The sequence below is a fragment of the Globicephala melas genome, chromosome 1 (genome assembly GCF_963455315.2).
Source record: "Globicephala melas chromosome 1, mGloMel1.2, whole genome shotgun sequence".
Taxonomy (NCBI): domain Eukaryota; kingdom Metazoa; phylum Chordata; class Mammalia; order Artiodactyla; family Delphinidae; genus Globicephala; species Globicephala melas.
Window position 1 is genome coordinate 20,426,233 of NC_083314.1, and position 13,220 is coordinate 20,439,452.

Here is a 13,220-nt window from a genome sequence, read left to right on the forward strand (position 1 = left end):
TCACTCTGCCTGCCTGGGGTGAGTCACCAATTGGAGTGGGCCCATCTCCTCAGGTGAAACGGCATGGAGAAACTGGCAGTGAATGCTGCCCTGTGAAGCTGTGAAGTGGGGCTTTGGCTGTCCCATCCTTGCTTTTACTAGAGGCTCAGCCTTCAGACGCCCTCAGGGGAAGAGGGAAAGGGAGGAGGGGGCACCGCAGGCCCAGGCAAACAAGGCTGACGCACTCTTGGTAGTTACCCAGGGCCGGTTCTGTTAACCTGGTTCATTTGGGAAAAAAAACTTTTTTTTAAGACTGTTCTCTTTATTTTTCCAATCTATTATGTAGTACCTTCCCCCACCCATTGAAGTGAACTGACCGTATGATTCATTTATTAAATACTGAGTTCCAGCTGTGTCAGGTACTGTAGTGGCAGGAGGTAAATAAGGCAGGGAGCACACAGGTAAAACCCCTTCCACCCTGGCTGGTGGGCGGGTCAGAGAAGGAAGGGAAGAGGGAAACAAAAACAGGATAAGTGAAATATAGATTGTGTTCAATGTTGATAAGTACTAAGGAGACAAAACAATGACGTAAGCTGTCGAGTGGTGGTGGTGGTGAACGAAGTCAGCTGGTTCTTTGAACGACTGGAGCCCCGGGAAGACCTCGAGCCAAAGACCTGAAGGAAGTGAGGGAACAAAGTCTAAGGGAAGACAGACTCATCCAGAGAACAGACCGCACGCACAAGGTCCCTGCAGGGCAGAGAGCCTGTGTGGTCAGGGAACGGCAGTAAGAGGGCCAGTGGCTGGAATGAGACAGGAGCAGCTCAGGGGGAAGGTATCAGTAGAACAAAATGAGGCAGAAAAGTACTGGAGCCAGATCTACAACCTTGTAGGCCATTGTAAGGACTTTGGCTTTTACTCGGGGTGAGACGAGAACCCACTGGAGAGTTTTAAGTAGAGAAGTGACATGGTATGATTTAACATTTAACAACTCTTACTGCTTTTTGAGTGTAGATGGTAGGAAGCCAATTAGCAGACTGCTGCAATAATCCAGGTGACAGATGATGGCTTAGACCAGCGTGGTGGCAGTGGAATGGTGGTATTAAGACTCTGGCAATAACCCAGAGAACTTCCTGTTGGATTTAATGTGAGGTGTGATTAAAGGAGAAGAATCAAGAATGTCTCCAATGTTTTTGGCCTGAGGATCTGGAAGAATAGGGTTGCCATTTATTGAAATGGGAAGACTGCCAGAGGAGTAGATGTGAGCGTGTGAGTGGGAGCTGGGTGAGTGGGTGGGGTAGTTTCAGGAAGGAGAAGCGTGCACTGAAAGTATGAGCAAAAGGTTTAGACATGGATTGAGTTGTCTGTTAGCCGTCCAAAAAGAGACGTCAAGAAGAGACTTCAAGTAGACGGTAGATCTATGCATCTGAGATTCAGGGAGATAAAAATGTTGGCTATAAATGTGTGTGTAGATAGTATTTAAAGCCATAGGGCTGGGACTTCCCTGATGGCACAGTGGTTAAGAATCTGCCCGCCAATGTGGGGGACATGGGTTCGAGCCCTGGTCCAGGAAGATCCCACATGCTGCAGAGCAACTAAGCCTGTGCACCACAACTACTGAAGCCCGTGCACCACAACTACTGAAGCCCGTGCACCTAGAGCCCGTGCTCCACAAGAGAAGCCCCTGCTCGCCACAACTAGAGAAAGCCTGCACGCAGCAACAAAGACCCAATGCAGCCAAAAATAAATAAATAACTTTATTTTAAAAAAAAAAAGCCATAGGGCCAAATGAGGAGTAGGTGAGTCCAAGAGCTGAGCCCTGGTGTACTCCAATATTGAAAGGTCAGGGAGATTATACGGTATGTTAATTGCATTATATACTTGGGAACAATCCTTGATAAACTAGATTTGGGTTTTTAAAGAAAAAACTAGAGGTTCTCCTACGAATTAAACTGAGGTACAAAGCATGTTGTGGGGAATACTTGACCCTCTGAAATATCACTTCCAAAACATCCCAGTCTAGGTACTTGGTGTGAAGTTGGCAACGCTCCCAAGATTTTGGTAAATAAAAAATAAGTAGATTCCACGCAGTTCAGTATTGAGCCCCCTCTATATTGACACACACTGTGATTACAAAGATGAATTTTGCATAGCATATTCTGAAATGTCCATTAGGTGGCAGAAGAGCATTCACTAAATCGACTGTAAGCCAGGTAGGTCTCTCTCTCTCTCTCTCTCTCTCTCTCTCTCTCTCTCTCTCTCCCCCCTCCTTTCTCCTCCCCCATCTCTCTTGCCCACTCTGCTCCTTTAGCACTCTCTTTTAAAGACGAATATGTCAATTTAATGCACAACACTATTTTGCAAAACAAACCACTGTTTTCTTCAGAAAGCCAACAGATATCACTAGTCTGTAATATAACAGGGGTGAGCCAGGTGAATGGGGGCTTGGGGTACTTCATTTGGTTCAGAAATGTGTGACTTGGGAGATGGTCTGGAAAGGAGTAAATTGACTATAATAGACTGTTAGGCCTTATTCTTAAACTTTTGATGTGTAAGCTTTTCAGCTGGGGGCAAAGCAGGGAGGCCTCAGAAAGCAGAAAGCAAAAGAAAATCCTCCTGTAAGAAAATAAGCAAGACTTCTTAGCCCAAGCGTGGCTATTGGAGCTTTCTGCAGTACACCACATGACTAAATCACAAGTCTGTTCAATTCAAATTTATTTACTTTTGGCTGTGTTGGGTCTTCGTTGCTGTGCGCGGGCTTTCTCTAGTTGTGGCAAGCGGGGGCTACTCTTCGCTGCGGTGTGCTAGCTTCTCATTGTGGTGGCTTCTCTTGTTGCAGAGCACGGGCTCTAGGCACGCGGGCTCAGTAGTTGTGGCTCGGGGGCTCTAGAGCGCAGGCTCAGTAGTTGTGGCGCACGGGCTTAGTTGCTCCAGGGTATGTGGGATCTTCCCAGACCAGGGCTCGAACCCATGTCCCCTACATTGGCAGGAGGATTCTTAACCACTGCGCCACCAGAGAAATCCCACAAGTCTGTTCAATTTAGAAGTCACATTTCTTCCTGCTCTCCTTCAGGCACTGGTCCCCAAACTGGCCTGCCCATTGCAATCACCAGGGAAGCCTCAAAAATAATTGAGGCCCATGTCCCACCCCAATAGACTGTGGGTCTCGGGTGTGTCCTGGCCTTGGAATTTTAAAAAAGGACTCCCAGGTAATCCTAACATGAAGACAAGTTTGAGGGCCACTGGGTTTATTTAACGCTGCACGTGTAAACATAACTCACCTTCCCACGACACAAATTCGTTCCGCCCTGTAAGACACACGCAAGAGAACCTTTCCACGTCAGCACAAAGGCTAGTTGTATTAATTTGTCATCTACCGAACAAATTCTAACACCAAATTTTGCACTACTTTCAAAACCAAAGCCAATTAAAGCAATGAAAGAAAAAGCAGAGGAATAATGGTGAGTTGTTTTTTGAAAATGTTTTTATTTTCTTCTGATTGTTACAGAGCATATTTTATTTCTCATGGCATTGAAAATATTTACTTTTGCAAAACTGTTATACTCGGCATATTTTAAACACCAAGTTAAGATCTTTTTTTTTTTTCTGCTCTTTGGCATCAGAAACTAAGTAGTTCTAGTTTACTTCTCACCAAATAGTTTTAGTTTACTTCTCACCAAGGTTCTTTTGTGATACACTGCCACTAAGTCAGTCAGGGAAAACCATGAATATATCCTTTAAGACTCCTCAGGGGACCCTGAGCTGAGAAGGTCTCACATCACCTTGCTTTGGATAACAAATTTAACCCTTGACAGGCTTTTTGTAATTCTGACCTTTAACAATGGCATTGTACAAATAAGATTTGGTGACTGATTCATGCATACATAAACATATGTATGCATGAATATATATTTATATGTATATTCAATCCTGTGTTTATTGCCCATAAAACTTTTAAAAAGTCAATCTGCTGGTCTTCATTTTGATAGATGGCTGATAATTGATTCACTCATATATATTATGATTACTGACTTATTTGGAATTATTTCTAATATTTTATTGGTGTTTTCATTAATCATGCTTTTCCTTTGCTCTCTTTATCCCCTTTTTCCTGCCTTCTGTTGGAGTGTTTATTTCCTTTTTTTTTTTTTTTCTTCTACTGGTTTTGAAGCCATACATTCTAATTCCATTATTTTGCTAGTCACCTTTAAATTGTCAGCATTCATACTTATCCTCTCCAAAGTATTCCAAAACAATACTTAAAGAGGTCAACCCCTCATATTTTTGTTATTGTTAGCTAATACCTAATACTTCTTTGTTTTTATACTGTGCCCTACCAAAGTAGTGTTTTTAAGAGTCAGTATTAAGAGTTTCACTTTGTTTACTTGTTTATTTACATTTGTTTCTTGCATCTCACTCTTACTTCTGCGTTCACTTTCCTTCTATTTGACACAGAATCTTATATTATTCATTGTTCAGTGAAGATGCAGGAATGCTTAACTCAGTTTCTATAGGTCGTAAAATGTCATTGTTTTACTCTCAAAAATTGTTCAGCTGGATATTGAATTCTTTATGACAATAATCAACTGTCTTCTGGGCTCAGTTGTTGCCGATTTGAAGTTAGCCTTTAGCCTAATCTGCCTTATCTATTATAAATTTTAAGATTTTCTATAATTTCTATGATCTAGGTTTGATTTTATTTTTTTATCCCTCTAGTATTCTTCATGTTTCTCATAGTTGAAGATTTGTGTCTTTCTTCAAATACGGAAAATCCATAGCCATTACCTCTTCAAACATCACCTCCCCCATTATTTCTGTTCACATCTTCTGGAACTCCCATTAAAAGTATATTGAACTTTCTCATCTATTCTTAGCTCATAACTTTTCTTTCATGTTAACAGAATATATATATATGTACATATATATATATATCTTTATCCTGTTTATGAGAGATTTCCTCAGATTTCTTCACTATGTTTAATCTACATCCAGCCTATCCTATGTTCCCATATATTTCATTTCTGGAATTTCTGTTTGGTTCCTTTTCAAATCAACCTGTTCCTTTTGGATACTATAATGTTTTGCTTCCTTTATCTCTTTGAATATATCAACCATGTTAATTTTATTTTTAATTTAATTTATTTATTTATGGCTATGTTGGGTCTTCGTTTCTGTGCGAGGGCTTTCTCTAGTTGCGGCAAGTGGGGGCCACTCTTCATCGCGGTGCGCGGGCCTCTCACTATCGCAGCCTCTCTTGTTGCGGAGCACAGGCTCCAGACGCGCAGGCTCAGTAATTGTGGCTCACGGGCCTAGTTGCTCCGCGGCATGTGGGATCTTCCCAAACCAGAGCTCGAACCTGTGTCCCCTGCATTGGCAGGCAGATTCTCAACCACTGCACCACCAGGGAAGCCCAACCATGTTCATTTTTAAAGTTTCATGTTGTTCTATTATTCCTAATTCTTGGATGAGGACTCTCCCATTTTTTTCATTTCATTTGCTGAACCCTCCTCATGATGGTTGGTTTCCTCATGTGATTTGTAAGTTTTTGCAATGAGCGCATCCTTGGCCAGGGTTATTTGTAGTGGAGGTCCAGTGTTCCCTGTCCTGTTGAAGCCTCCCGCCAGGGTGACTTTGCTTTTGCATCTGAGAGTTCTGTGGGCTGCACTGCCTCCAGGTTACTCGGCTTTGCTTCAGGTCCTTAGAGGTCCTTATACCGTATAAGGGCTATGAATCTGGGCCACGTACCAGTATGGGGTCCTGGCCTCGGGCTCCAATTTTTTTTCAGGTGACTATTTCTACCCAAGTTGCCAGGAGATGACAAATTATTTTGCCACTTTTGCAGGCCAACAGGTAGTTTTACTCGTCCATATTTTGTAGCTAAGATAGTACTTGATTATCTTCGTTTTATGCAGGTAGCTTTGCTTCAGCTCCCCACACTCATGGGATTTGTGATTTAGGCTCTCCTCTCTGCGCTAGCATTAAAACTCTAGCCCCAAGGCCTATACCTGGTTCTGAAACCCCAGGAACTATCTCCGCTTCAGCTCACCCGTATGATTTTGAGTTTCCTCTTTTTCTGACACCTGGGTTAGCTTTCTTCCTTTCTTCCTTTCCTTCTCTTTTTCCCCTCCTTCTTCCCTCCCTCACTTCCTTCCTTCCCCTTCCTCTCTCTGACTCTCTGACTTCCTTAGTGCAGCCTGATTGAATGTTTTGTTTGTTTCATTTTATCCCGCATTTCTGTGTGTTTGGAACAGGAAGAAAAACTCTTCCACATCAGCTCAGCCTGTCATGTTTGCTGATATAATCTTAAAATATATTAAGACAAGAGTGTACTTACTACGTTAGAACAGTGCCTGATATATATACATCATTAAGTAAGTGATAAGTACTTGACAATAGCTAGCTTTTATTAAATACTTACTGTTTTCTAAGAATTGTTCTGAGTCCTGTATGTGTCTTTACTCATTTACTCCTTAATTTTACAAGGTTGGTACTATATTCACACACATTTTCAAATTATATTATTCTTATTTTATAGATGAAGAAACCAAGACACTGGAATATTAAGCAACAGGATTTTGAACCTAGACAGTCTGGCTCCAAGCTCGTCAGCTTTATTAAGATTTAACTTAAATAAAATTAAGTCTAGATTTTGATTCGCTTTGACAAATGTATATACACAGTCGAGTAACCACTACTACAATCATACTATCTCTTAGAACAATTCCATCACCCCAAAAAGTTCCCTTTGCCCGTTTGTAGTTAATCTCCTCCCACAGCCTGTCACCCCTAGCAAACACCGATCTGTTTTCTACCACTGTAATTTTGCCTTTTCTAAAATGTCACATAAGTAAAATCATACAGTGTCTGGCTTCTTTTACTTAGCATAATGCTTCTGAGATTCCTTCAGGGTATTGCAAACATTAGTTGTCCGTTACTTTTAATTGCTGAGCAGTATTCCGCTGAATAGATATACCACATTTTGTTTATCTTTTACCAGTTAATGGATATTTGGATTGTTTTCAGTTTGGAGCTCTTACAAATACAGCTGCTATGAATGTTCACATACAAATCTTTAGATGGATATATATCTTCATTTCTCTTGGGAAAATATCTAGACATGGAATTACAAGATTACATGGTAAGTATATGTTTGACTTCTAAGAAACTGTCCAACTGTTTTCCAAAGTGGCCATACTAGTTGCAGTCCCACTGGCAAGCAATTTATGAGAGTTCTAGTTGCTTCACTTACCCCTCAACATTTAGTATTGTTAGTCTTTTTAATTTTCTCCTTCTAGTGACTATGTTGTGATATCGCATATGGTTTCTATTTGCATTTGTCTAATGACTATGACATTGAGCACTTCTCCTAAGTTTATTTGGCATCTGTAAATTTTTGGGAAAGTGTCTATTCAAATTCTTTGCCCTTATTTTAATTGAGTTGTTTATATTTTATAAATTGCAGTTATTTTTTATATATTCTGAAAATAAGTCCCCTATCAGACATATACTTGGCTAATATTTTCACCTGTCTGTGCAAAGCCTGTACTCTTTACCACTACTTATATTGCTCCTCAGTATTTATCGAAATGATTGAGGAATTTCCATAGGGCGATGGCCCCTTCCTACCCCTACCAGCAACTGCAGCTTTTGCAATTAATAAGGAATCCTGTTGACATTTTTGTTTGAAGACCCAAAGTTCACATTTTCACTACTAATTGAATCTTTTCTGTTTTGGTACAGAACTAAACTGTCTTCTCTTGGATTTGAAGAACTGATGAGATCATAGCTGCAATTACCTCTGAACTCTCTGTCTTTACAATCCATTGAAAATGATTAGACACGTCTCTGCTATATAAACACTGTCCTGGGCAGATTGTCTTAAAGCGTCCTGTTTTTCATTTACCAGTTTTTTCCTTATGGAAAAAGACAGTTTCCAGCAGTTAGAACTAGAAAAGGGTAGACCTTCCAAAAGGAGGACTCCCAAAAGAGTTATCCATTTTGTTGATGGTGACATCATGGAAGAATATAGCACAGAGGAAGAGGAAGAAAAAGAGGAACAGAGTACAAATTCAACACTTGATCCTGTAAGCTTAGAATATCATTATTAGCGAACATGGGGGCTGAGTGAATGCGAAATTAAGGCAGATGAGGTTTGTGGAAAACACAGTTTTAAGCTAATTCCTTGCTCTCCTTGGTTTGCTTTCTACAGCCAAGTACAATCAACTTATAATTTTGATAATCTTAGCTTTCTCATCTATGAGAGAAAATGGAACCTATTACGAAGTATTTTGAAACTTCTACACTGCAGACTCTGCAGTCACCACTCCTGTTATTAATTTATGCTGATTTGGTTTCTCTTTTTTTTTCAGTCTAAACTTTCATGGGGGTCCTACCTATGGTTTTGGGCAGGGCGAATAGCAAGGACCTCATTTTCTAGTAAGTACTGCTAAGGTTATTTTTTTCTGTCCTAAATATAGACTTACAGACCCTCAGAGTTAGATGGGACTTCCAGTGGTTTAATCCACTCCGTGGCATTCTGAAGAACTGGTCGCTTCCATATCTACGCTTGAACATTCCCGAAGGCATAGAACCTCACATCTTCAGGCAGACCCTCCCATCTTTTCTCAACTCTTTTTAGTAAATTCTATCTTCTATTCTATCTTCTTTTAAAGTTCTTCCCATTGATCCTAGTTGTCTTTTTAAAAGCCAGACAACACCAGTCCAGATTCCTCTTTCATAGAATTTCAAATATTTGAAGACAATAGTCAGTCCTCCCTGAGGTGACTCTTCACCTGAATAAACTTCCAAGTTTTTTCTTTTTTCAACTGTTACCTGACACAGTTCCAAGTTCCCTTTTCATAATCACTCTATTATAAACAATTTTAGTGATCCCTCCCAAGGACATAATGAATAGCCTAAGTGGCTACTTACAAGAGACAAAATACTAAATCTTATTTTGTTTGACTTTCATCAATTTTTTAAAAATCACAATTGGCAACATGTAATTACTCATTTCCTTCTAACTTGCATATGCTTGTGTATGTGATGGGGGGAAACAACTTTAAGAATCTGAGAAAATATAAAATACAGCTCTTAGGAATTGATCTTCATTCATTCATTCAGTAAACATTTATTGAGTCCTCATGTATGCTCAGCACTGTGCAGGACCCTGGGACACAAAGACAAATGACAGTCTTTGCTTTCAAGGGCCTTAATAGTCAATGGGTAATATAGGCCGGTAAACATGCCCATGATGATAATTTGTTGTTACAACCTCCATGGCAGGAGGAGTGTAGGGACTATAGACTGGGATACTCAGGAATGTTGATGTACAGAGGAGACATCTTAAGGATGCTATGAAAGTATGTCTGGCCAAGGCCAGCTTGGGGACCATGAAAGTGACCAGGGGGTCTTTAAATCACATTAAAAGTAATGATAAGGGAGATTTAGTCAGATGGTATGAGCCCTAAGTGCTTTTTGATCAAGGTGGAAGCTTTGTAATTTGGAAGTTACTTTAGAGACCCAGGTGAATACTGACCTTACCTCAACCAAAATATGTTGGCAGAAGAAATGCTGCCTTCCAGAGACTTCTATGCTTTAGTTAGGGCAAGACTGTTTGAAGAGGTGAAATATTTTGGAGGGAGGGAGCCTTAGAGATTAGATCAGGTAAAAGAAGCAAAACTCAGAACAGCAATATGAGCGTGTGAAGGAGAACAGGGACTACAGTGATTTCTATGTTGGGCTTTGACTTCAGATGACAGGGGCAGGACACACAGGGAATCAGTCTGCCTTCAGGGTTCCAAATGGAACTGTAGCCTGAAAGGGCTTCTGCCAGGGGCTTCCAGATTTTAGTGAAGGCATAAATACGCTAACAGTCTGATCTTTACACAGAGACTTTGGTTAGAGCTGGAACCCAGATGACACTGGTAATTAATTTTTTCCATGTAAGATTCTAGTAGGTCATAAACAGGAAAACTTCCTGAGATTTATTCTAATGTTTTAGAAACTTCTCTTATGCACATGTACTAGGCACTGTGGCAAACACACAGATTACAGAGCTAGAGTATTTTTGAAAGGATAAAGCACGTTAAAAAAGAATAGACGGCATCATTTTGATGCACTGTATGAGCAATTTCTTCAGAAGTGGAATGAATCATGGGAATCAGAAAGTCCTATAACGGGGTGAGGCACATCAGAAGTCCTATACTTTTACAGGAGAACATCTCTAGGAGAGACCTTTTTGGAAACCCCTCATTATTCATGCTAAACCTTTATCCCTAACTCTTAACAATCCCTGAGGCTGCAGGCCACCTTGATATTGTAACTGAAGGCAGACAAGGAAGGTCTTAAATTGCTGCTAGGAAGGAGTTTGTTTTGATGCATGGAAAAATTTCTGACATGGGTCTCAGTAACATTGGATTTAATTTGGGGTATACTTTGCAACATACTCACAGCGGATGATCAGATGATACACATGGGGATAGGCAACATCTGTTCTGATTGCTCAGGACCTGTACCTGTTATTAAGTATTTTGAAAATCTCCCCTGATATATTCATCTGGAAAGGATAGTTTACATGTAATCCTATGTGAAGACAGAAGATTTAACAAATTCCCTTTGAGTCCTAGGACTTTTTGAGGGTCTGGAGCAATTGAAATCTTTTGTCAGCCTTGAAGTTAAGTATAGTAATAGACCATTTGAGGGCAAGTTGAAACTTGAGTTTAAGCTTTAATTATTATTTTTTTTTTTTTTTGCGGTACGCGGGCCTCTCACCGTTGTGGCCTCTCCCGTTGCGGAGCACAGGCTCCGGATGCGCAGGCTCAGCGGCCACGGCTCACGGGCCCAGCTGCTCCGCGGCATGTGGGATCCTCCCGGACCAGGGCACGAACCCGCGTCCCCTGCATCGGCAGGCGGACTCTCAACCACTGCGCCACCAGGGAAGCCCTAAGCTTTAATTATTAATTCAGTTTACCAAAGCATTTTTCTTTCTTCTAGCATGTGAATTCCTTGGTGGAAGATTCGCTCTCTTCTTTGGTCTTAATCAACCCAAATACCAGTATGTGTTAAATGAGTACTATAGAACACAAAATAAGGTATGTGACATCCCGCTGGGGACACCAAGAGCCCTGAGATGGGAATGTTGGTTGTTCCTGATTTGGGCCCTTACAGAGGAGTATTTTCCCACCTGGTAATTCATGTAACTGCAGTTTCACTGAGCTCCCATGGTTAGACTGACTTCTTTTTCCAATGCCCCTCACCCCATGATGCTTATTCATATTTGCCTCTCTTGTGTGAAGTTAGAAGGTCCTGAGATAGTTCGTAGATGGTAGTCGAGTGTGAAGCCTGAGATCGCATAAAGGGGAGGCTTCTTATAAGGCTGTCTCTATAAGAGGGGGAGATCAGAGGTATTGGGTTTAGTGTTAAACATTTCCTTATTTCTCTCTGTATCAGGAAAGTGACAAGGAAAGTGAAGGGAATGGATCAAAGGCCCAACCAGCCAATGTTCCCAATGAAAAGCATCACCTGGAGGCAGGGGCCCGAGAGTATGGAACGAGACAACAGGACATTGCCGAGGGCATTCCTCGGTGGAGTATCTCATCCAGCGAGGGCCTGATGGCAGATTCCAGCTCCTAATGGGCAGCGGGGCTATAGTTCCCCTGGATCTCTCATCCTTGGTCATTGATTACCACGGCAACAGCACCACAGGTAGCACTTCTGAGCCAGATCTGATCTCAATCTCTTTGTGATTTATTCTCCAGCAGCCAGGAATTGTAAACAATCATAAGAACAATTGTGGATTCTTTCTCAATGTAAATTTTTATTTATAAGCCCAGCAGCCCAACTCCACCCCAGTGATATAAGTCCTGTCCGTCAGTTGTGGGCTACTAGTATTGACATTTGCACAGTAGTATAAATGCCTTAAGGAACGTGGGCACAGGAGTTTTAGTCTGAAACTCTTTGTCACATGGCGAGGGTACAGAAAAGGACCCTCTGTTCCTCAAAAGAAACTTAAGGCATTATGAAGTCTAAATCCTTTCAGGGTGTCCTTTGCAATAGCTATGTTGGCTTACTTGGGGCTTGCTTTGCAATAAGCAAACATTGCTAATAACTCTGTTTCAACATAGCAGTCTTTGAGAGTTGGGTGCATTTCTCCCCAAACATGTCAAAAATAAATAAATAAACAATCTAAGCTCTAGAAAAAGTATTTGGAAAAAGTGAATGATTCTCTCGTTTACTTGTCAACAAATTTTCAAAAACTCTAAAGATCAGACATGGAAATCATAGCTGGATAACAGGTTGCGCTGGCCAAAGGTAGCGGTGATATAGAAAAACACAGGTTTTGCAGTAAAAAGACCTGAGTTCAAGTCTCAATTCTGCTTTTTACTAGTCGTGTGATTTTAGGTGTCTAAATTTCTGAGCCCCTGTCTCTTTCTTTGTAAAATAGGGGTGGCATTTATTTGTTTCTCAAGGGTTACTGTTAAACGAAATGAACTAATACATGTGAAAATTCTTTTAAAACTGCGAATATTAGTTGTTAATGCTTAATTAATGGCTGTTATAGACTGTTCTTTGAAGGTCCCCAAAGAACCATACCTTCTGGAATTCATGTCCTCACATAGCCCCACCTACATTGACTCTGGCCTTGGCTATGTTACTTGCTTTGGCCAGTGAGATAGTAAGTAGCAAATGTGATGCGACTGGATGCTTGATAAACACTTGCACCGGGGACTTGTCCTCTTAGAAAGCTTCACGTTGTAAAGAAGTTTGCATTAGCCTTCTGAATGATGTGAGGCCACGTGGAGAGAGGACCCCAAGGATGAAAGACCATCTTAGGCGTTCCAGCCCCAGCCATGCTCCCCAGCAAATGCAGCCACATAAGTGAACTTCTCCTGCCCTATGTGTAGCAGATAAACCATGCAGCTGAGACCAATCAGCCAACAGAGTCACAAGAAACAGTAAGTCATTTTAAGTTGTGGAGTGGTTTGCTCTGCGGCCATATAAAGTGAAATAATAACTCTAAGAGGATGGGAAGTTGGAATTGATTTGATATGAAATCAAGGACAGAAGTAGGCCTAGAGAATAACGTGTGGTTAGTTGAATACATGAGGATAAAATAGGTTATCTGGCATAAACAGACAACTCCAAAATCTCAGTGGCTTAAAACAACAAAAGTTTCTTTCCTTCTCATGGGAGGTCCACCATCAGTTCAGATGGCTTCCCACCGTGTTCTCCAGGTGCTGGCT

The 13,220-nt window shown here is 41.1% G+C and overlaps 1 protein-coding gene across 1 annotated transcript; it reads left to right on the forward strand.

Moving 5' to 3' along the window:
* Positions 1 to 7,892: 7,892 nt before the first annotated feature.
* FAM177B (family with sequence similarity 177 member B) lies at positions 7,893 to 11,610 on the forward strand. Its single transcript, XM_030868369.2, has 4 exons — positions 7,893 to 8,060; positions 8,346 to 8,412; positions 10,972 to 11,069; positions 11,428 to 11,610. Exons 1-4 carry the CDS (start codon positions 7,893 to 7,895, stop codon positions 11,608 to 11,610), a joined length of 516 nt encoding a protein of 171 aa, XP_030724229.1.
* Positions 11,611 to 13,220: the final 1,610 nt, after the last annotated feature.

Coding starts and splice junctions, on each gene's coding strand:
- FAM177B (XM_030868369.2), top strand. CDS start 7,893: ATGGAAAAAGACAGTTTCCAGCAGTTAGAACTAGAAAAGGGTAGACCT. Junction 8,061..8,345: donor CAAATTCAACACTTGATCCT/GTAAGCTTAGAA, acceptor TTTTTTTTTCAG/TCTAAACTTTCATGGGGGTC. Junction 11,070..11,427: donor ACTATAGAACACAAAATAAG/GTATGTGACATC, acceptor TCTCTGTATCAG/GAAAGTGACAAGGAAAGTGA.